The sequence below is a fragment of the Bombina bombina genome, chromosome 1 (assembly GCF_027579735.1).
Source record: "Bombina bombina isolate aBomBom1 chromosome 1, aBomBom1.pri, whole genome shotgun sequence".
NCBI lineage: Eukaryota > Metazoa > Chordata > Amphibia > Anura > Bombinatoridae > Bombina > Bombina bombina.
In genome coordinates this window covers 1,294,637,833-1,294,659,902 of record NC_069499.1, presented here as the reverse complement: position 1 = coordinate 1,294,659,902, position 22,070 = coordinate 1,294,637,833, and the positions used below count along the sequence as shown (strand labels likewise).

The window sequence follows — 22,070 nt, the reverse complement described above, 5'->3', positions numbered from 1 at the left end:
AAGCGAGAGGGACACCACATGGGCTCTGCAGTGCACCCCAGAGCTTGCCCCCATATACAGGCTGTCGTGCTGTGTGGTCTCCCAGGTCCACAACCCACTCGCGGCAACAGAGAAAGAACCGGGCTCCAGTTTGGGACCTGCACTCTCAAGCATCAGCGCTGGGGAGCGCGGCTGGGAATCCTTAGGTGTTGCGTCACACTGTAACTCCGGTGGTGTATCTTGTTCTTCAGCCGTGGTAGCGCTGTGTGCTCGCGCTGCTTGAACTTTAGCAGTAAGAGCATCCAATCTCACACATATTCTCCTCCCGTACTCCTCCAGTAGGTTTCTGATGTCAGCGTACAGTACTTGGGGCTCCATCACGGGCAATAGTACAGCCGCTTCCAAAATGACTTCCAAAATGGCGCTGCAGCTTGTGATAGGAAACCCCCTCACCGTTTCTCAGCTCAATATGAGGCACACAGCCTCCAATTCTTTATCCGCGTATCCCCGGCTTCCTCTTTTAGCAGTATTGACCAGCTATAAGCTAAGTAGAATAGTTTTGTCAGGGAGAATTCGTATTTTATGGTGTTGAAATCAGGAGCTCCTGATCAGTGCGTCCAATAGCTATGGCGGTTAGCTCCGCCCCCCATGCTACAAACATTTAAAGTGTATATCTGATTATTATTTTTTTAAACAATATGGGAGCAATGTTAAAGGGATAGGAAAGTCAAAATGAAATTTGCATGATTCAGATAGAGTATGTCATTTTAAAACAATTTTAAATTCACTTCTATTTTCAGATGTGCTTCGTTCTCTTAGTATCCCTTGTTAAAAAATGAATACGCACATATAATACACTAGTGGGAGCTGCTGCTAATTGGTGCCTGCACACATTTGTCTCTTGTTGGCTAAATAGATATTTTCAGCTTCCTGTCAGTAGTGCAAATGCTGTCCCTTCAGCAATGGATAACAAGAGAATGAAGAAAATTTGATAATAGAATTAAATTGGAAAGTTGTTTAAAATTGTATGTTCTATCTAAAAGAAATGTTGGGGTTTACTATCCCTTTAAGCTAAATGTTTAAATTACTTCACTTGCTAATGCAGAAATATATTGACCCATTGATGCAGCTGACACTGCACATCTAAGACCCAAATTTTAACATTTCATTTTGTATCATTTTACTGCCACTACTGCTTGTATTTCTCATCTGATAATTTTGAACATTAATATAATATTTTAATGATATCGTTTATAGCAAAGGCTTATCCTTATTAAAATAAGCAATGATGTTTAGTGGCAAATCATTATATTTAATTGTTTGCAAAAGCCATCTACATTCTACAGTACCAGCATAGCAACAGCTGCTCGACACTCAATTACACAGGCATGAAGGCTCTCTGGATCCACCTGAACTGTCTGTGATTGGCTGTTGACGTTGTGAGCGTGAGCGTGAGCGTCGAATTACGCAGACAGTGGTGTGGTTGTGGTAGGGAGGCCTAGTTACTAGTTACAGTGTCGGTGTGACGGTACAGAAATGGAGGATCCAGAGCTAGCAGCTTTAAGAAGGCAGCGGATGGCCGAGCTGCAGAGTAAACATGGGGTGAGTTTGATGCGGGCTACTGAAGAGTAGCATATAGTACTCTATAGTGATGGATAATTAATATGATGCTAAAAGAGATCTGAATCTGAAAGAGAAAGCAAAGCACAGTATTAATGCACATTTATCGTTAAGCTGTCAGCTCTGTATATCCCTATCTAGAGGCTGATAGGATAAATCATAAATATATCAAATTATAAAACAAAGAACTCTCATGTTGCGTCTGGTTTTAAGACTTAGCATCTCTAAACAAATATATTTTGCAATTCAGATAGAAGTAAATTAAATAATTAAAAAAATGGTATGCTCTATTAAATTTGCTTTGCATGGTATTCTTTCTTGAAGATCATACCTACCTAAATAGGTATGGCATATGGCTGTAACTGCCAATCACCTGCCATATTCTGCAGTGCATCCTTCCTTTTACTACTTGTTTAGCCCCTGCAAAAGGGGTTTAAATATAGTCAAACGTGTGCTCTTCTGACATTCAAGATGAGCAGCTGGCATACATGCATATGCTCCAGTCACTGGTATATCCATCTTTGGAGCCAAATAAGGGTGTTCCAGGAATTTAACTTTGGTGTTTAACCATTTTGAAAAAGTTAAACAGTAAAATAAAGGTCTGTGTTTAAAGATAAAATGTTCTAACTAAATAGCATTTTATATTTCTATTATAATGTCCCTTTAAACCTTCTCAGTTGGCTTCAATATTTAAGTTAAATGGACATGAAACCCCAATGTTTTTCTTTCAGAATTCTGAGCCAGTTATAAACCACTTTCCAATTTACTTCTATGATCTAATTTGCTTTGTTCATTTGGTAACCTTTGTTTAAAAGCATACATAGGTAGGCTTAGGAGTAGCAATGCACTACTGGGAGCTAGATGCTGATTAGTGATTGCACACACATGCCACATGTTATTGGCTCAACTGATGTGTTCAGCTAGTTCCTAATAGTGCATGACTGTTCTTTGAACAAAGGATACCAAGAGGACTAAGCAATTTGATAATACAAGTAATTTGGAAAGTTGTATGTGTTTATATTTTGAAAGAAATAAATTGGGTTGCATGTCTCTTTATAAGAAATAAATTGGGTTGCATGTCTCTTTATAAGAATTTTCAGGTACTGTAACTGCATGTAATAGACACTACTATAAAGAATAATACGCACAGATACTGATCTAAAAATCCAGTATAAAACCTTTTAAAAACTTACTTAGAAGCTCCCAATTTATCACTGTTGATGAGGTTAGGCTGGGACACACAGTGAAAGGGACTGGGGAAACGCACTCCCCCCTTTCCTGCATATCAAAATATAGATTACACAAATAGGAGCCAACAGTAAGTAGTAGTGAACAACAAGGGTTTACATCTGATACTTTGGGGCTTGGTTAAGAGTCTGAAAATCAGCCCAGTGTTATTAAAAAAAAATAATCAAAACTATACATTGTTACAAAAACACTCCCAGATGGGCTCTATATAAATGGATCATCTACAAAGAAAAATCTAGTGTACACAATGTCCCTTTAAGTTTGTGCACTGCTTGCAGGACACAGTCAGTGATTGGCAGCTAAATCAAAATGGGCTCTTTGGCAAGTGGCTTGCACAGGAAGGGAAATACTAATTTTCAGCATTAAGAAGATAGAAAGACAGCCTTTATTTAAGAAAATAAGAACACATAAGCTAAATTCAGACTGTATTTTTTATCCAAAATGTTTGTACAGTAGTCTTTTGATACAGTTAGTCAATACATCTTTTACATCCTACTGTTTGTCATGGACAAATAAACAACAGTCCCTTTCATTCTGTTCATAAAGGTCTTTTAGTTCATAGCATAAGCACTTGCACTGAGTGTATAGGCGATCAGCCTAGAAAAGGTACAAGTGGAAAATGAGTGCCCCTTAAATAAAAAGGTTAACAAGGAACCTGTTAAAATCGTCTCACCCCTGGAAATGTGGAACTTTGCAGAAAAACATTTCACCTTGTTTTCTTAATAGAACAGGAAAGCTCAACATTTTCTTTCATGATTTGGATAGAACATACAATATTACCTTTACAATTTACTTCTATTATTAAATTTTCTTAATTCTCTTGTTATCCTTTGCTGAAAGAACAACTTTGCACTACTAACAGCTAGATGACCACATCTAGTAAGCCAACCACAAGAGACAAATGTGTGCAGGCACCAATAGGCAGCCACTCCCACTAGTGTAGGATATGTGCGTATTCTTTTTCAACAAGGGATACCAAGAGAATGAAGCATGTGAATTTAGAAATGTCTTAAAATTACATGCTCTGAATAATGGAAGTTTCATTTTGACTTTCCGATCCCGATATGAAACCCATTTTTTTTCATTCATAATTCAGATAGAGCATGCAATATTAAGCAACTTTCTAATTTACTCCTATTATCCATGTTTTCTTCTTTCTCTTGGTTTATTTGAAAAACAGGAATGTAAGATTAGAAGTTGGACAATTTTTGGTTCATCACCTGGTAGCGCTTGCTGATTGATGGCTAAATGTAGCTACCAATCAACAAGCGCTACCCAAGGTTCTGAACCAAAAATGGGCTTACATTCCTGATTTTTCAAATAGATACCAAGATAGCAAAATTAGAAAGTTGTTTAAAATGTCCTGCTCTATCTAAATCATGAAAGAAGGAATGTGGGTTTCATATCCTAAAAAATGCTTTATTCTTTCATGAGCTGTTGCTTTAGTTATGTTCCGCTTCCTAACCCAGAATACTAAGTGCATTACACCTAACATATCTACTTTACTTTAGTTGCTGCTGTGTATATACTGGGATTTCATTTTTGTTTTTAGGGCGTGTCAAATCTTGGTAGACAGAGAGCCACAGATCTTACATTTCTACCCTTTCTCCAACATTGACAACTTTCACAAAACACTTTGAGGAAACCACATTTCATATTTTTAATTCTAAACTTTCTGTATATTGCAGATTTGTTTTAAGAATTTTAGAGGGGCTATATTAACCCCTTGAGTGCTAATGACGGCTCATAGCAGTCACTAGCACTCTCCCACCTTGAGGGAGATCTGGGGGCTCCCACCCCGGCGAGCGTGCCCCGCAACTTTATACTTAAAGGGACACTGAACCCAATTTTTTTCTTTTGTAATTCAGAAAGAGCATGTAATTTTAAGCAACTTCCTAATTTACTCCTATTATCAATTTTTCTTTGTTCTCTTGCTATCATTATTTGAAAAAGAAGGCATCTAAGCTTTTTTTTTTTGTTTCAGTACTCTGGACAGCACTTTTTTATTGGTGGATGAATTTATCCACCAGTCAGCAAGGACAACCCAGGTTGTTCACCAAAAATGGGCCGGCATCTAAACTTACATTCTTGCATTTCAAATAAAGATACCAAGAGACTGAAGAAAATTTGATAATAGGAGTAAATTAGAAAGTTGCTTAAAATTTCATGCTCAATCTGAATCACGAAAGAAAAATTTTGGGTACAGTGTCCCTTTAACAATGTTAAGTATACTGTAGGTGCAGGGGGCATGCTGCTTAGAAGCCTGTATCTCGGGCATCTAAGCAGCTACAGACCCCCAAGACCCACCATTGGAAAGGTAATAGCCTTACCTTCCAAACAGTGTAAGTCTGAAAAAAAAATTTGTTAAAAAAATAAATAATAAAAAAAAAACTTAAAAAATCTTAGCGCCCAGGTGGGAAAGTGCTTAGCACTCAAAGGGTTAATAACCAGCGTTCTTACAGGACCCTTTTAACCCCTTCAGAGAATTTTTTGCATTTTTGCTATCACCCCATTTAAACAGAAAGAGCCTTTGTTTTTTTGTTTTTTTTATTTACCTATCAAAACTATATGTGTGTGTGTGTGTGTGTGTGTGTATGTATATATCTATATGTATGTATATATCTCAATTTTAACATAACCCAATATAATTTTGGGGTTCTCACTGAAATTTACACACAGCTAATGCAGTCATAAGACAAATAGTTGTAAAAGCTTCTCTGGTGTCTGTTTTGCTCTAAAATAGCAGACATGCATGGCTTTGCAAATACATCACACAAAAAAAAACTTAAATGCAGTTATACAGATGCGCTTAAATCAGCATTTGACTGTAACACCAATAGACCAATGAGTGTTCATAACAGTATCACATTGTTTCCAAATGCCATATTCTTATTATCAGGTGTTACATACATCATTACGCATCCACTAAGATTATAAAGTAGCAAGTTTTATATGGTTGGGCTATATTTCCTACCTGTTTACTTAATTAGGTATGCCACACCTGTACAGCAGCTCTGAGGAAGTGCTCTGAGGGGCAGCAAAAAAAGCGTCAGTTGTGTTTTTTATGTTACAATAAACAGACTTTTTAACTTGCCTTGCCTTCTCCCTCCTCGTACCACACAAGTGTTTACCGTTGTTGCTTAACAAGCTTTGTTTGGGTGGCTTTGCAAATGGTTTTTAGCAATTAAAAGGCTGTGAATTGCAGCTGTGCACCACACTTTTGAAATTCCCAACAGTTAAAGGGACACTAAAGTGTAAATTAAACTTTCATGATTCAGAAAGAGCATGTAAGCATAGGAGCCGGACCATTTTTGGTTCAGCACCTGGGTAGCGCTTGCTGATTGGTGGCTACATTTAAGAGACCAATCAGCAAGCGCTACCCATGTTATGAACAAAAAATGGGCCGGCTCCTATGGTTACATTCTTGCTTTTTCATATAAAGTTACCAAGAGAAGACAACTTGATAATAGGAGTAAATTATAAAGTTGCTTAAAATCGCCTGCTCTATCTGAATCATGAAAGTTTAATTTTGACTAAACTAACCATTTTAAGACCTATTTTGTTGTTGTTATGTAATGGTACGTCCATTTGGCCAAAAAGGGTTAATGAGTGCACCACCCAGCTGACCTTAGTGACCACTCGGCGAAAATGTATCAATGTATAATTAAATAAATTTATGCTAAATGATGCAAGTAATTTGTGCTTTAGATAGGAGAACATTTTATAATATTAGAAAAATACTGCCCCCACCGGCTGCTTTATAATGCCACCTGACTGGCAACATTTTCTGTGGAAAATACTGAATAATGATGAAAAGATGCTTATAATTATCTGCTATATCCTGCATGGGAGAAAATATTTATATTCGCAATGCATTTTTCAGGAAAGTGGAAACGATCAAGCTCAACAGGAAGCAAAACAAAGGTACGTTTATCCTCATGTAGCCTAATCACAACATTTTGTTAGTCTATAAAAATCTTTCTAAAACCTATATATATTTGTGCTTTAACCCCTTAATGACCACAGCACTTTTCCATTTTCTGACCGTTTGGGACCAAGGCTATTTTTACATTTCTGCAGTGTTTGTGTTTAGCTGTAATTTTCCTCTTACTCATTTACTGTACCCACACATATTATATACCGTTTTTCTCGCCATTAAATGGACTTTCTAAAGATACCATTATTTTCATCATATCTTATAATTTACTATAAAAAAAAATATAAAATATGAGGAAAAAATGGAAAAAAACACACTTTCTTTCATGTAATTAGCAAGAGTCCATGAGCTAGTGACGTATGGGATATACATTCCTACCAGGAGGGGCAAAGTTTCCCAAACCTTAAAATGCCTATAAATACACCCCTCACCACACCCACAATTCAGTTTTACAAACTTTGCCTCCGATGGAGGTGGTGAAGTAAGTTTGTGCTAGATTCTACGTTGATATGCGCTCCGCAGCAAGTTGGAGCCCGGTTTTCCTCTCAGCGTGCAGTGAATGTCAGAGGGATGTGAGGAGAGTATTGCCTATTTGAATGCAGTGATCTCCTTCTACGGGGTCTATTTCATAGGTTCTCTGTTATCGGTCGTAGAGATTCATCTCTTACCTCCCTTTTCAGATCGACGATATACTCTTATATATACCATTACCTCTGCTGATTCTCGTTTCAGTACTGGTTTGGCTTTCTACAAACATGTAGATGAGTGTCCTGGGGTAAGTAAATCTTATTTTCTGTGACACTCTAAGCTATGGTTGGGCACTTTGTTTATAAAGTTCTAAATATATGTATTCAAACATTTATTTGCCTTGACTCAGAATGTTCAACTTTCCTTATTTTCAGACAGTCGGTTTCATATTTGGGATAATGCATTTGATCATTTTTTCTTACCTTCAAAAAATTTGACTCTTCCCTGTGGGCTGTTAGGCTCGCGGGGGCTGAAAATGCTTTATTTTATTGCGTCATTCTTGGCGCGGACTCTTTTGGCGCAAAAATTCTATTTCCGTTTCCGGCGTCATACGTGTCGCCGGAAGTTGCGTCATTTTTTGACGTTATTTTGCGCCAAAAATGTCGGCGTTCCGGATGTGGCGTCATTTTTGGCGCCAAAAGCATTTAGGCGCCAAATAATGTGGGCGTCTTATTTGGCGCGAAAAATTATGGGCGTCGCTTTTGTCTCCACATTATTTTAGTCTCATTTTTCATTGCTTCTGGTTGCTAGAAGCTTGTTCTTTGGCATTTTTTCCCATTCCTGAAACTGTCATTTAAGGAATTTGATCAATTTTGCTTTATATATATGTTGTTTTTTCTCTTACATATTGTAAGATGTCCCACGTTGCATCTGAGTCAGAAGATAGTACAGGAAAATCGCTGTCTAGTGCTGAATCTACCAAAGCTAAGTGTATCTGCTGTAAACTTTTGATAGCTATTCCTCCAGCTGTTGTTTGTATTGATTGTCATGACAAACTTGTTAAAGCAGATAATATTTCCTTTAGTAAAGTACCATTGCCTGTTGCAGTTGCTTCAACATCTAAGGTGCAGAATGTTCCTGATAATATAAGAGATTTTGTTTCTGAATCCATAAAGAAGGCTATGTCTGTTATTTCTCCTTCTAGTAAACGTAAAAAATCTTTTAAAACTTCTCTCCCTACAGATGAATTTTTAAATGAACATCATCATTCTGATTCTGATGACTCTTCTGGTTCAGAGGATTCTGTCTCAGAGGTTGATGCTGATAAATCTTCATATTTATTTAAAATGGAATTTATTCGTTCTTTACTTAAAGAAGTACTAATTGCTTTAGAAATAGAGGATTCTGGTCCTCTTGATACTAATTCTAAACGTTTGGATAAGGTATTTAAAGCTCCTGTGGTTATTCCAGAAGTTTTTCCTGTTCCTAATGCTATTTCTGCAGTAATTTCCAAAGAATGGGATAAATTGGGTGGTGAGATTACCGATCAATATTTTGGAACTCCGTGCAATTTTCAGAGCTCTTCAGTTTTGGCCTCTTCTGAAGAGAGAATCGTTCATTTGTTTTCAGACAGACAATGTCACAACTGTGGCATACATCAATCATCAAGGAGGGACTCACAGTCCTCTGGCTATGAAAGAAGTATCTCGAATTTTGGTTTGGGCGGAATCCAGCTCTTGTCTAATCTCTGCGGTTCATATCCCAGGTATAGACAATTGGGAAGCGGATTATCTCAGTCGCCAAACGTTGCATCCGGGCGAATGGTCTCTTCACCCAGAGGTATTTCTTCAGATTGTTCAAATGTGGGAACTTCCAGAAATAGATCTGATGGCGTCCCATCTAAACAAGAAACTTCCCAGGTATCTGTCCAGATCCCGGGATCCTCAGGCGGAGGCAGTGGATGCATTATCACTTCCTTGGAAGTATCATCCTGCCTATATCTTTCCGCCTCTAGTTCTTCTTCCAAGAGTAATCTCCAAGATTCTGAAGGAATGCTCGTTTGTTCTGCTGGTAGCTCCGGCATGGCCTCACAGGTTTTGGTATGCGGATCTTGTCCGGATGGCCTCTTGCCAACCGTGGACTCTTCCGTTAAGACCAGACCTTCTGTCACAAGGTCCTTTTTTCCATCAGGATCTGAAATCCTTAAATTTAAAGGTATGGAGATTGAACGCTTGATTCTTGGTCAAAGAGGTTTCTCTGATTCTGTGATTAATACTATGTTACAGGCTCGTAAATCTGTATCTAGAGAGATATATTATAGAGTCTGGAAGACTTATATTTCTTGGTGTCTTTCTCATCATTTTTCTTGGCATTCTTTTAGAATTCTGAGAATTTTACAGTTTCTTCAGGATGGTCTAGATAAGGGTTTGTCCGCAAGTTCTTTGAAAGGACAAATCTCTGCTCTTTCTGTTCTTTTTCACAGAAAGATTGCTATTCTTCCTGATATTCATTGTTTTGTACAAGCTTTGGTTCGTATAAAACCTGTCATTAAGTCAATTTCTCCTCCTTGGAGTTTGAATTTGGTTCTGGGAGCTCTTCAAGCTCCTCCGTTTGAACCTATGCATTCATTGGACATTAAATTACTTTCTTGGAAAGTTTTGTTCCTTTTGGCCATCTCTTCTGCCAGAAGAGTTTCTGAATTATCTGCTCTTTCTTGTGAGTCTCCTTTTCTGATTTTTTCACCAGGATAAGGCGGTGTTGCGAACTTCTTTTAAATTTTTACCTAAGGTTGTGAATTCCAACAACATTAGTAGAGAAATTGTGGTTCCTTCATTATGTCCTAATCCTAAGAATTCTAAGGAGAAATCGTTGCATTCTTTGGATGTTGTTAGAGCTTTGAAATATTATGTTGAAGCTACGAAATCTTTCCGTAAGACTTCTAGTCTATTTGTTATCTTTTCCGGTTCTAGAAAAGGCCAGAAAGCTTCTGCCATTTCTTTGGCATCTTGGTTGAAATCTTTAATTCATCTTGCCTATGTTGAGTCGGGTAAAACTCCGCCTCAGAGAATTACAGCTCATTCTACTAGGTCAGTTTCTACTTCCTGGGCGTTTAGGAATGAAGCTTCGGTTGACCAGATTTGCAAAGCAGCAACTTGGTCCTCTTTGCATACTTTTACTAAATTCTACCATTTTGATGTATTTTCTTCTTCTGAAGCAGTTTTTGGTAGAAAAGTACTTCAGGCAGCGGTTTCAGTTTGAATCTTCTGCTTATGTTTTTCGTTAAACATTATTTCGGGTGTGGATTATTTTCAGCAGGAATTGGCTGTCTTTATTTTATCCCTCCCTCTCTAGTGACTCTTGTGTGGAAAGATCCACATCTTGGGTAGTCATTATCCCATACGTCACTAGCTCATGGACTCTTGCTAATTACATGAAAGAAAACATAATTTATGTAAGAACTTACCTGATAAATTCATTTCTTTCATATTAGCAAGAGTCCATGAGGATCGCCCTTTTTTTGTGGTGGTTATGATTTTGTATAAAGCACAATTATTCCAATTCCTTATTTTATATGCTTTCGCACTTTTTTTATCACCCCACTTCTTGGCTATTCGTTAAACTGAATTGTGGGTGTGGTGAGGGGTGTATTTATAGGCATTTTGAGGTTTGGGAAACTTTGCCCCTCCTGGTAGGAATGTATATCCCATACGTCACTAGCTCATGGACTCTTGCTAATATGAAAGAAATGAATTTATCAGGTAAGTTCTTACATAAATTATGTTTTTTCTAACTTTGACCCCCAAAATCTGTTACACATCTACAACCACCAAAAAACACCCATGCTAAATAGTTTCCAAATTTTGTCCTGAGTTTAGAAATACCCAATGTTTACATGTTCTTTGCTTTTTTTGCAAGTTATAGGGCAATAAATACAAGTAGCACTTTGCTATTTCCAAACCACTTTTTTTCAAACTTAGCGCTAGTTACATTGGAACACTGATATCTTCCAGGAATCCCTGAATATCCCTTGACATGTATATATTTTTTTTTAGAAGACATCCCAAAGTATTGATCTAGGCCCATTTTGGTATATTTCATGCCACCATTTCACCACCAAATGCGATCAAATAAAAAAAATTGTTCACTTTTTCACACATTTTGTTACAAACTTTAGGTTTCTCACTGAATTTATTTACAAACAGCTTGTGCAATTATGGCACAAATGGTTGTAAATGCTTCTCTGTGATCCCCTTTTTTCATAAATAGCAGACATATATGGATTTGGTGTTGCTTTCTGGTAATTAGAAGGCCGCTAAATGCCACTGCGCACCACACGTGTATTATGCCCAGCAATGAAGGGGTTAATTAGGGAGCTTGTAGGGTTAATTTTAGCTTTATTGTAGTGTAGTAGACAACCCTAAGTATTGATCTAGGCCCATTTTGGTATATTTCATGCCACCATTTCACCGCCAAATGCGAATAATTAAAAAAAAGTTAAATTTTTCAAAATTTTAGGTTTCTCACGGAAATCATTTACAAACAGCTTGTGCAATTATGGCACAAATGGTTGTAAATGCTTCTCTGGGATCCCCTTTCTTCAGAAATAGCAGACTTATATGCCTTTGGCGTTGCTTTTTGGTAATTAGAAGGCCGCTAAATGCCGCTGCGCATCACACGTGTATTATGGCTAGCAGTGAAGGGGTTAATTAGGTAGCATGTAGGGAGCTTGCAGGGTTAATTTTAGCTTTAGTGTAGAGATCAGCCTCCCACCTGACACATTACACCCCCTGATCCCTCCCAAACAGCTCTCTTCCCTCCCCCACCCCACAATTGTCCCTGCCATGTTAAGTACTGGCATAAAGTCTGCCAGTACTAAAAAAAAAAGCTATCCTTGATAAAAAAAAATTTTTTAAAAGGCATTTTTACATATGCTGCTCTGGAGGATCCCCCCTTAGCCCCCAACCTCCCTGATACCCCCCAGACAGCTCTTTAACCATCCCCTCTAACTTATTAGTAGCCATCTTTGGTACTGGCAGCTGTCTGCCAGTACCCAGTTTATAGTAAAATATTTGGGGGTTTTTATTTTTATAAATATTGTTCTGTAGTGTAGCTTGCCCCCCCAAAAGACCAACCCCCCACCCCACCCCCAGATCTCTTAGATCGAAAATACTTTCGATCTTTTTGCCCCTCACTGCAACTTTTTTCACATACTTTTTCTGTAGTGTAGCCGTTCCCACCCGCTTCCTACCCCCGCGCACGCGCGCACACCCGGCGTTCCCGCCCACGATCCCGCCCCCCTCCACATCATACGGCCCATCGATAGCCGCCCACCCGCCTCCCAGACTGGCTCCCACCCACCAACGAAACCGGCCATCGATGTCCGGTGCAGAGAGGGCCACAGAGTGGCTCTCTCTGCATCGGATGGCCAAGGGGGGTTATTGCAGGATGCCTCGATGTTGAGGCATCACTGCAATAACCGGAAAGCAGCTGGAAGCGAGCAGGATCGCTTCCAGCTGCTTTCCAGACCGAGGACGTACGCCATACGTCCTCAGGCGTTAAGTGTATTTTTTTTGAGGACGTATGGCGTACGTCCTTGGTCGTTAAGGGGTTAAAGAAAGATATGTTTCTGTATAGACACTCGCCTATGTGGAGAATCCGAGCAATATGCGTATGGCAGTGTGTGATGTTTTTAATCTGATTTTTATTACAGGGATGAAGATATGAGAAATAATGTTTTAGCACAAGTTCTCAGCCAGGCAGCTCGTGCAAGGTGTGAGTATCAAGTTTGTTTTATTTATTTTTTAAGAAGGGACTTTTTTTATTGATTTGCTCTTTGTTAAAACCCAGTTAACCAAATGGGATACTGCTTAATGAACATTCACTTTCTCATCCCCACTTGTAAAAGTGATCACTTGGGTTCTCCCGGACCATTATTTTGCTCCTGTGCTTTGCACCTTTAGGCATGTAGGCGAAATATTTTGAACCTTACTGTTATGCTTTGGGTAAATAATTCAGAAAACACAAATCCATTGTGTGAGGCATACTTGTGTACTCACAGAGGGAAGAGTGTAGCTGTTGTCTGCGTATGCTAAATGCTGTAGTTAGGTCCAACCACTTATGCGTAGCCTAAAGTTATTGTAAAGCTTAAAGGGCCACTGTAAGTAAATATTTTCTATGCCTGTTACTAACTACCCAAAATACGCTTTTAATCAATAGCATTTCATTAACATATCTCTACCGTATATCAGAAATCTTGTCTGCAAATTTAATTGTTTTCCAAACCCACTCCGTGGGTATCCTTTGCTCTGTACCAATCCGTTTACAATACCTAGGTTTCAAAATGGCACTTTAAACACAATGCTATTGGTTTAAGTATTTTGAACATGCAATTCTGAAAATAGTGGGCAGGATAACGTAACATCATCGGCGAATAAAAAATATAACTTTTAGAACGCTTTGAAACTTCATTTTGGAGAAAATATAGGTCAGTAGGTTTTTTATTAATGTTTATTAACTTTAATATGTTAGTTGTTTAGCTTAAAAATTATAACAGAAAGTAATCCTTTAATGAATAAGTGCCAAATAATCTTAACACATGGGCGCTCACTTTTTTCTCACTTTTTTTTTTTTTTTTTTTTTTTTTTAAATATATTTTTATTATATTAAGGTCAGTAACGACAGAAAAGAGAAGGGTACATACCAACAACAAAGCATCAAATGTTGAAGATAACACAAGAAACTTAATTACATACAAAGGACAACCATTCATATCATAAAACAAAATTTACACAATTCTTTATCAATATATATCAATATTTCAGAAAGGAGTAAGGTCTATCTTCGTCCTCATCTAACATATATAACAACATTATGATGTTAATCCAAACAAGATATATTAAAAAAATATATATATAAATAAAAAAAAAAAAAAAAAAAAAATATATATATATATATATATATATATATATATATATATATATATATATATATATATATATATATATACACACACAACAATAATAGAGAGAGGAAAAATGGCACACAATAGTGGCATCCAACAAAGACTGGGAATACAGCACTCTTTTATAAGAAACAGACGAAAACACTTGTAGAATTTAGTAATCAAAAAAAGGTTTTATTGTGCAGCCAGCGGGTCCGGACCAGTCCAGATCCACTTAAGCAGTGGCATAAATGGTATGAACCATAACAAAAATATAATAACAAATAATTAAACTTTTAATCATAGTAAAAGTTTCACCAAAGGGCCGGCCCAAATGTTACCCATGCAAGATGTAACTATAGTAAGTATATTTCACATGTGAAGCAATTAGTAAGCAGCTAGACGTAGTGCTGTAAATGGAAGAAGAGCTTTCTGGTGTGCATCAGACCTTATAAAGGTTTTAGTGAAAACTGAGGCAACCATGAAAAAAGCAACTCTTATTCCAAAATGCAGTACTTGTCACACAAGAAATGACAGTAATATGCATAACGAACTTTAAGCATGACAAATTAGTATAAGACAGCACAACATAAAGCAATTGACATATGGTACTGGTCAGTTGGGCATATAGATGTATTAAATAGTGTTTTCTTTGTAGAGACCATAGAAGTTATACAGTCCTCCAGACTGGAACCAATGTAGTAAGTACAAAAAGTCCCCAGGATAATTTTAGCACTATTCAGTCAAGCGCCCAGTGACGGAAATTGGAGCAGGTCGTTGTAGTAAAAGCAGATACAAACAGTATGCGGTTGTAAGCTGATTTCAAGTAAAGCAGATAAAAGTAGGCCAAGTCACTCAAGCAAGTATTGGAGCACTTATATAGCAAGAGATCAGGTTAGTATAGCGTTAATGAGCAGGCAAAGCAAAGGCATATATAGCAAGCTGGAAAAATGGAAGGGTACAGGAGGATACTAGCTAATTAGAGAAGTACCTCTCTGTCAACTGCACCCTTTCAAAGTAGCCTCAGTTTACCCTCAGCCTTGTCGGAACTTCTGGACGCCTTCAGGACCTCTCTCCAAACATTTTTTTCCTTTCCGCTATGAGCAATCATCAAACCTCGGTTTGTATCCAAGTAGTATCTGCTTGGCCTCAGCAGCGTGCTCATAAGCTCACCATAGGCACGCTGAAACTCCGTATAGTCGTCTGCTCCAAATCACTGTACCGCGACCACATTCAGGCTCCACCAAACAGCATGGGTATCACGTGAGACAGCTAACAACACACCGACACGTGTTTCACCCCTACGTCATCAGAAGAGACGGGGCTTCATCAGGGCATGTTCTTTTGCACGTCATCCGTGCTTTTTATAGAGATAAGTAAGTAACGCCCATAATAGGAGGTGAAAGAATACTAAGTACATACAGCAAAGTGACAAAATTAAAAGATTATTAATATACAGCTTATACAAATGTACAATTATTTATTCTGCATTTTGTTATAGACCAAATATGTTGGAAGTTAGGTTTTTTAAAAACCATTTTCGGAACGATCTGATGAAAGGGATAAAAAATGTAATAATAGTAGAGGGGTCACACGGAAGCTACAAAAAGCTTCCCATATCAAGCTTCTCATTTAGACCGCCTTTACCAATGGTAGAAAGATTAAAAATCCACCTGCATTCTTTTTGCAGGAGGATTTTATCATTGTTCCCCCCTCTACCGTTGGTAATGCCCTTGTCAATGCCTGTCACCCTCATACAGTGTTAGACTGTTATGAGTTTCAAAATGTCTAGCTACACTGCTAGTTTGTATTCTGTTTTTAATGTCGTCCCTGTGTTCCAGGATTCTGTCTTTCAGAATTCGTTTTGTTTTCCCAACATATAAACAGGGGCAATTACAGGAAAGAAGATAAATTACACCTTCTGTGTTACAGGTAAAAAAGTGTTTTAACCTATAAGTTTTGTCCCCGTGCACTGAGAAGACCTTAGTCTGTAACATAAACCTACAGGCCACACACCTTTTACAAGGAAAATTGCCTATCAATTTTTGCCTAGACAGCATCTTTTGACAATGGCATATGAACTTTCTGATGAAACATGGGAAGCTGATTTGATTGCGACTTTGTCAGTGCCTGGCACGCTAGAAAGTAAGGATGGAGAAGTGAATCCACTGAACATTTTTACAGCTTTTAAAGAGTATAAAAAATTGCTTGTCAAACAGATTAAATTACGGGCAGAAACAGCTAGCCTAGAAAATTATGTAAAAAATGGGATTATCCCGAGAGGGTTAAGACTACGACTAGATCCAGGTACTAATCTGAGGGAAGATGAAGGTGGTGATATATTTTTGGAAGACTGGAATTCCAGTCTTACAGATTGTTCAATTATCCTTATGAAGAAAATGATTAAAAGAAATAAGGAGAGATTTGAGAAAACAAAACAACCGGTAGAAGATGCACTCAAAGTGGTAAATACTTTCGAACAGAACACTAACTTTGACAAATTAAATAGAGAAATACAGGAGCAACTTGCTAGACTGCAGTCAGATATTAAATCTAGGAAGAGGAGATAATGATGACTACTTGAAAAATCGGGTATACAACTACCAAACTGTCAGAGGCTCTTATGACTCAGGGACTGACAGTTCGGATGTAGAAACCGAAAAGCAGTCGTCCAAAAACGAACTTCACCTAGCCAGAACTGGTCTAGAAGAAGGAGAGGGGGTAGGAAGAGACACAGGAGGAGGGAGTACTCCTTCAGAAGGGAGGAGATATCCTTCCAGACAGAACAGGCAAGGGGATTAGAGGGGACGCAGGGGACGTCCACGGAGGTTTCGCAGCAGAAGGGGTTATTAAGATCACCAGACAATGACCAACGGTAGAGGGGGGAACAATGATAAAATCCTCCTGCAAAAAGAATGCAGGTGGATTTTTAATCTTTCTACCATTGGTAAAGGCGGTCTAAATGAGAAGCTTGATATGGGAAGCTTTTTGTAGCTTCCATGTGACCCCTCTACTATTATTACATTTTTTATCCCTTTCATCAGATCGTTCCGAAAATGGTTTTTAAAAAACCTAACTTCCAACATATTTGGTCTATAACAAAATGCAGAATAAATAATTGTACATTTGTATAAGCTGTATATTAATCTTTTAATTTTGTCACTTTGCTGTATGTACTTAGAATTCTTTCACCTCCTATTATGGGCGTTACTTACTTATCTCTATAAAAAGCACAGATGACGTGCAAAAGAACATGCCCTGATGAAGCCCCGTCTCTTCTGATGACGTAGGGGTGAAACACGTGTCGGTGTCTTGGTAGCTGTCTCACGTGATACCCATGCTGTTTGGTGGAGCCTGAATGTGGTCGCGGTACAGTGATTTGGAGCAGACGACTATACGGAGTTTCAGCGTGCCTATGGTGAGCTTATGAGCACGCTGCTGAGGCCAAGCAGATACTACTTGGATACAAACCGAGGTTTGATGATTGCTCATAGCGGAAAGGAAAAAAATGTTTGGAGAGAGGTCCTGAAGGCGTCCAGAAGTTCCGACAAGGCTGAGGGTAAACTGAGGCTACTTTGAAAGGGTGCAGTTGACAGAGGGGTACTTCTCTAATTAGCTAGTATCCTCCTGTACCCTTCCATTTTTCCAGCTTGCTATATATGCCTTTGCTTTGCCTGCTCATTAACGCTATACTAACCTGATCTCTTGCTATATAAGTGCTCCAATACTTGCTTGAGTGACTTGGCCTACTTTTATCTGCTTTACTTGAAATCAGCTTACAACCGCATACTGTTTGTATCTGCTTTTACTACAACGACCTGCTCCAATTTCCGTCACTGGGCGCTTGACTGAATAGTGCTAAAATTATCCTGGGGACTTTTTGTACTTACTACATTGGTTCCAGTCTGGAGGACTGTATAACTTCTATGGTCTCTACAAAGAAAACACTATTTAATACATCTATATGCCCAACTGACCAGTACCATATGTCAATTGCTTTATGTTGTGCTGTCTTATACTAATTTGTCATGCTTAAAGTTCGTTATGCATATTACTGTCATTTCTTGTGTGACAAGTACTGCATTTTGGAATAAGAGTTGCTTTTTTCATGGTTGCCTCAGTTTTCACTAAAACCTTTATTAGGTCTGATGCACACCAGAAAGCTCTTCTTCCATTTACAGCACTACGTCTAGCTGCTTACTAATTGCTTCACATGTGAAATATACTTACTATAGTTACATCTTGCATGGGTAACATTTGGGCCGGCCCTTTGGTGAAACTTTTACTATGATTAAAAGTTTAATTATTTGTTATTATATTTTTGTTATGGTTCATACCATTTTTATGCCACTGCTTAAGTGGATCTGGACTGGTCCGGACCCGCTGGCTGCACAATAAAACCTTTTTTTGATTACTAAATTCTACAAGTGTTTTCGCCTGTTTCTTATAAAAGAGTGCTGTATTCCCAGTCTTTGTTGGATGTCACTATTGTGTGCCATTTTTCTCTCTCTATTATTGTTGTATATAATTAATGAATGGGTCTGCACCAACAGTATTTATTGTAATACGAGATAGAAGTGTATGAGTACTCTCTTCACTTCAACACTTGGTTAACCTGCTATTTTTTCCATCCACCCAATTTATATTATATATTCTATTCTATATATATATATATATATATATATATATATATATATATATATATATATATATATATATATATATATATTCTCTCTCTATCTATATCTATATCTATATCTATATCTATATCTATATCTATAATATATATATATCAGATTCTCTTCTGTCCTTTGTCACTTATCTCTTAAATGATTGAAGCTCATATATTTCAATTGATACTGTTATAACTAATATTAATGTTAGATCCTATGCCCTTCCCAACCAATAGATGATTGTGTAAAAAAGATTTCGAGGGAGGGAGTCCTCCCTAGACCCACAAGAATTCTTCCCTTAAAAATCGCATTTTGAACATATGTTGTATTAGAGAATGGATACACATATTGCTTCTGCAAGTTCGGAGGCATAGTCTTAATTAAACTTCCCCACTTAGCAAAAAAATTCTTAATTTAATGTACAGTCAAGTTGTTCTACAACAAATTTTGCTTTCAGAATATTTACAAATTGAGTAGAACTGTTTTTTTTTTTTATTTCCAGGATGAAAATAAATTATATTTCTCACACACAGAATTCTAAAATTGATAAATCTCACGCTGACATCTTTCCCATTGACCTTCCATTGAGAAAATAATATCCTCTTTTTGGAGAGAAATTGGGTGTTTAATAATCTTTGTCAGTCAATAAGAAATTTTAATAAAAAATCCCTCACTTTAGGACCGTACCAAATACAATGCAAAATATTTGCTATGGGGTGGTGACATCTATGACAAGAAGCACTTGAATTTCTCTCCCACCGCGCTAGATTACTATGGGTAATATATTCTCTATTTATGAATTATTTTTTTAACCCAGATTTTATTTAAATTATATTGAGTTACAAAGTGGAAGACACAGCTTCCATAAGCCAACAGTCAACAATCGGTAATATTTTACATTTGAATTATAGAAAGGAAGATAATACATCATAAGACCTTCTAGTTTAGTTACATAGACAATATCTGCGGTATATGTGAAGTGAAAAAGGAAAGGAGGATAGACAAGAAGAAAGAATAAAGATACTGCATAAAACTGACTGGTTTATTTAACTTCTTAAATGTAGAGTGCGGCTAACGACTCACCTTAGTGTGTTGCATACAACCAGCTTTTCCTATTTGTTTCGTTATAATTGTATTTACACCTTGTTTGCTTTAAGAGTGCAATATGGCTACATGTAATAAACTGATCCGTTTTGTCATGTCATAAGTGAGATATTACGTCTTGAGGTATTGTTCCCATAGAATGGTCATTTCGACATAGACATCCATTTTGGCATATTTAATATACAGATGGCCCTCGATTTACAACGGTTCAATTTGCACCGTTTCAGAATAACAACCTTTTTTTCAGTCATGTGACTGCTATTGAAAAGCATTGAGAAGCAGTGCATTGATTAAAATAGCCAGTAGGTGGAGCTGTCCGCTTGTGTTGCAGCAAAGATATGCAAGTCAAGCAAGATGAAATTAATCAGTTTAACCAGACCTGAGCTATCGAGCAGCTTGCAAAGGAACAAGAACTTCCTGTCTATAAATCAGTCCAGATTGGAATGCATAGAAAGAACTGTTTGCAGAAAAATGCAAGTAAAGTCTGTGTTGTGTTATTATTTTATTAGGTTTATAATGCTGTTTAGCAAATGTTTTTGTTCATTTAACTTAGTTTAATTATATATTCTGTGTTGTGTGATTATTTTATTAGGTTTATAATGCTGTTTAGCATTTAAAGTCTTCATTTCAAAGCTTTAAAAATAATGTATTAGGTGTTACTTATGACAATTTTGAGAGGGGCCTGGAACCTAAATCCCTCACTTCCCATTGACTTACATTATAAACTGGGTTTCAATTTACAACGGTTTCAATTTACAACAATTCCTTCTGGAACCTAACCCTGGCGTAAACTGAGGGCTACCTGTAGTAATATTCCTCTAGGTCAAGGAATTCTGAAACTCTGTGAATCCACATCGTTGGTGAGGGGGCTTCTTTGTTTTTCCAATTTCTAGCTAGAAGATATCTGGCGCTGTTAGTCATTATGTAGAATAGTTTGAGACAGTGTTTAAAGGGACATTAAACCCACATTTTTTCTTTTATGATACAGATAGTTTTTTTTTTTTTTTTTACAATAACAAGAAGTAAATAAAAGAAAAAGAAAAAATGCTGTTGTTACATACAATCATCTATCTATACCTACAGAGTCCAGCAGTGAACCCAACAAATGTAGTTGAACTGAGACATGTAAAAGATGTATTAAGATACACTGCAGTCTGCTGTCAAGTTTATGATCTAACATTCTTTCATTATGCACAAAGTATAAGGTAAAGAAGTAGAAAGAAATTATACAGAAGTGGATAGGGAGGGGGTGGGTAAGGGAGCGGGGGAGGACTTATCCAGGACATCCTCCATTACTTTGTGGATTCCAAGTCAATATCTATTGGGGCTCGGAGAGCCCTTCAGTGCTTAGAGAATACAATTTTAAAGGGACACTGAACCCTTTTTTTTTCTTTTGTAATTCAGAAAGAGCATGCAATTTTAATCAACTTTCTAATTTACTCCTATTATCAATTTTTCTTCGTTCTCTTGCTATCATTATTTGAAAAAGAAGGCATCTAAGCTTTTTTTGGTTTCAGTACTCTGGAGAGCACTTTTTTATTGGTGGATGAATTTATCCACCAATCAGCAAGGACAACCCAGGTTGTTCACCAAAAATGGGCCGGCATCTAAACTTACATTCTTGCATTTCAAATAAAGATACCAAGAGAATGAAGAAAATTTGATAATAGGAGTAAATTAGAATTTTGCTTAAAATTTCATGCTCAATCTGAATCACAAAAGAAAAATTTTGGGTACAGTGTTCCTTTAAACAACTTTACAATTTACTTCTATCCTCTAATTTGCTTCATTCTTTAGATATCCTCTGTTGAAGAAATAGCAATGCACATGTGTGAGCCAATCACACAATGTATCTATGTGCAGCCACCAATCGGCAGCTACTAAGCCTATCTAGATATGCTTTTAAGCAAAGGATATCAAGATAATAAAGAAAATTAGATAATAGAAGTAAATTAGAAAGCTGTTAAAAATTGCATGCTCTTTCTAAATCATGAGAGAAAAAAATTGGGTTTCATGTCCCTTTAAGTTTTTAATCTTAGGTCTACCTAATAGCTAGATGGTGGGGTCTAGGGGGAGTTGGATATCTAAAATATTTTCTATT

The 22,070-nt window shown here is 37.3% G+C and overlaps 1 protein-coding gene across 1 annotated transcript in view; it reads left to right on the top strand.

The window, feature by feature from the left end:
* The first annotated feature begins 1,422 nt into the window (after positions 1-1,422).
* Positions 1,423-22,070, top strand: part of PDCD5 (programmed cell death 5) — a 41,995-nt gene continuing 21,347 nt past the window's right edge. Inside the window, exons 1-3 of the mRNA XM_053701686.1 lie at positions 1,423-1,581; positions 6,731-6,771; positions 12,963-13,024. Coding sequence (XP_053557661.1) covers positions 1,516-1,581; positions 6,731-6,771; positions 12,963-13,024 — 169 coding nt within the window. The 5' untranslated portion in view covers positions 1,423-1,515. The remainder of the gene's footprint in view (positions 1,582-6,730; positions 6,772-12,962; positions 13,025-22,070) is intronic.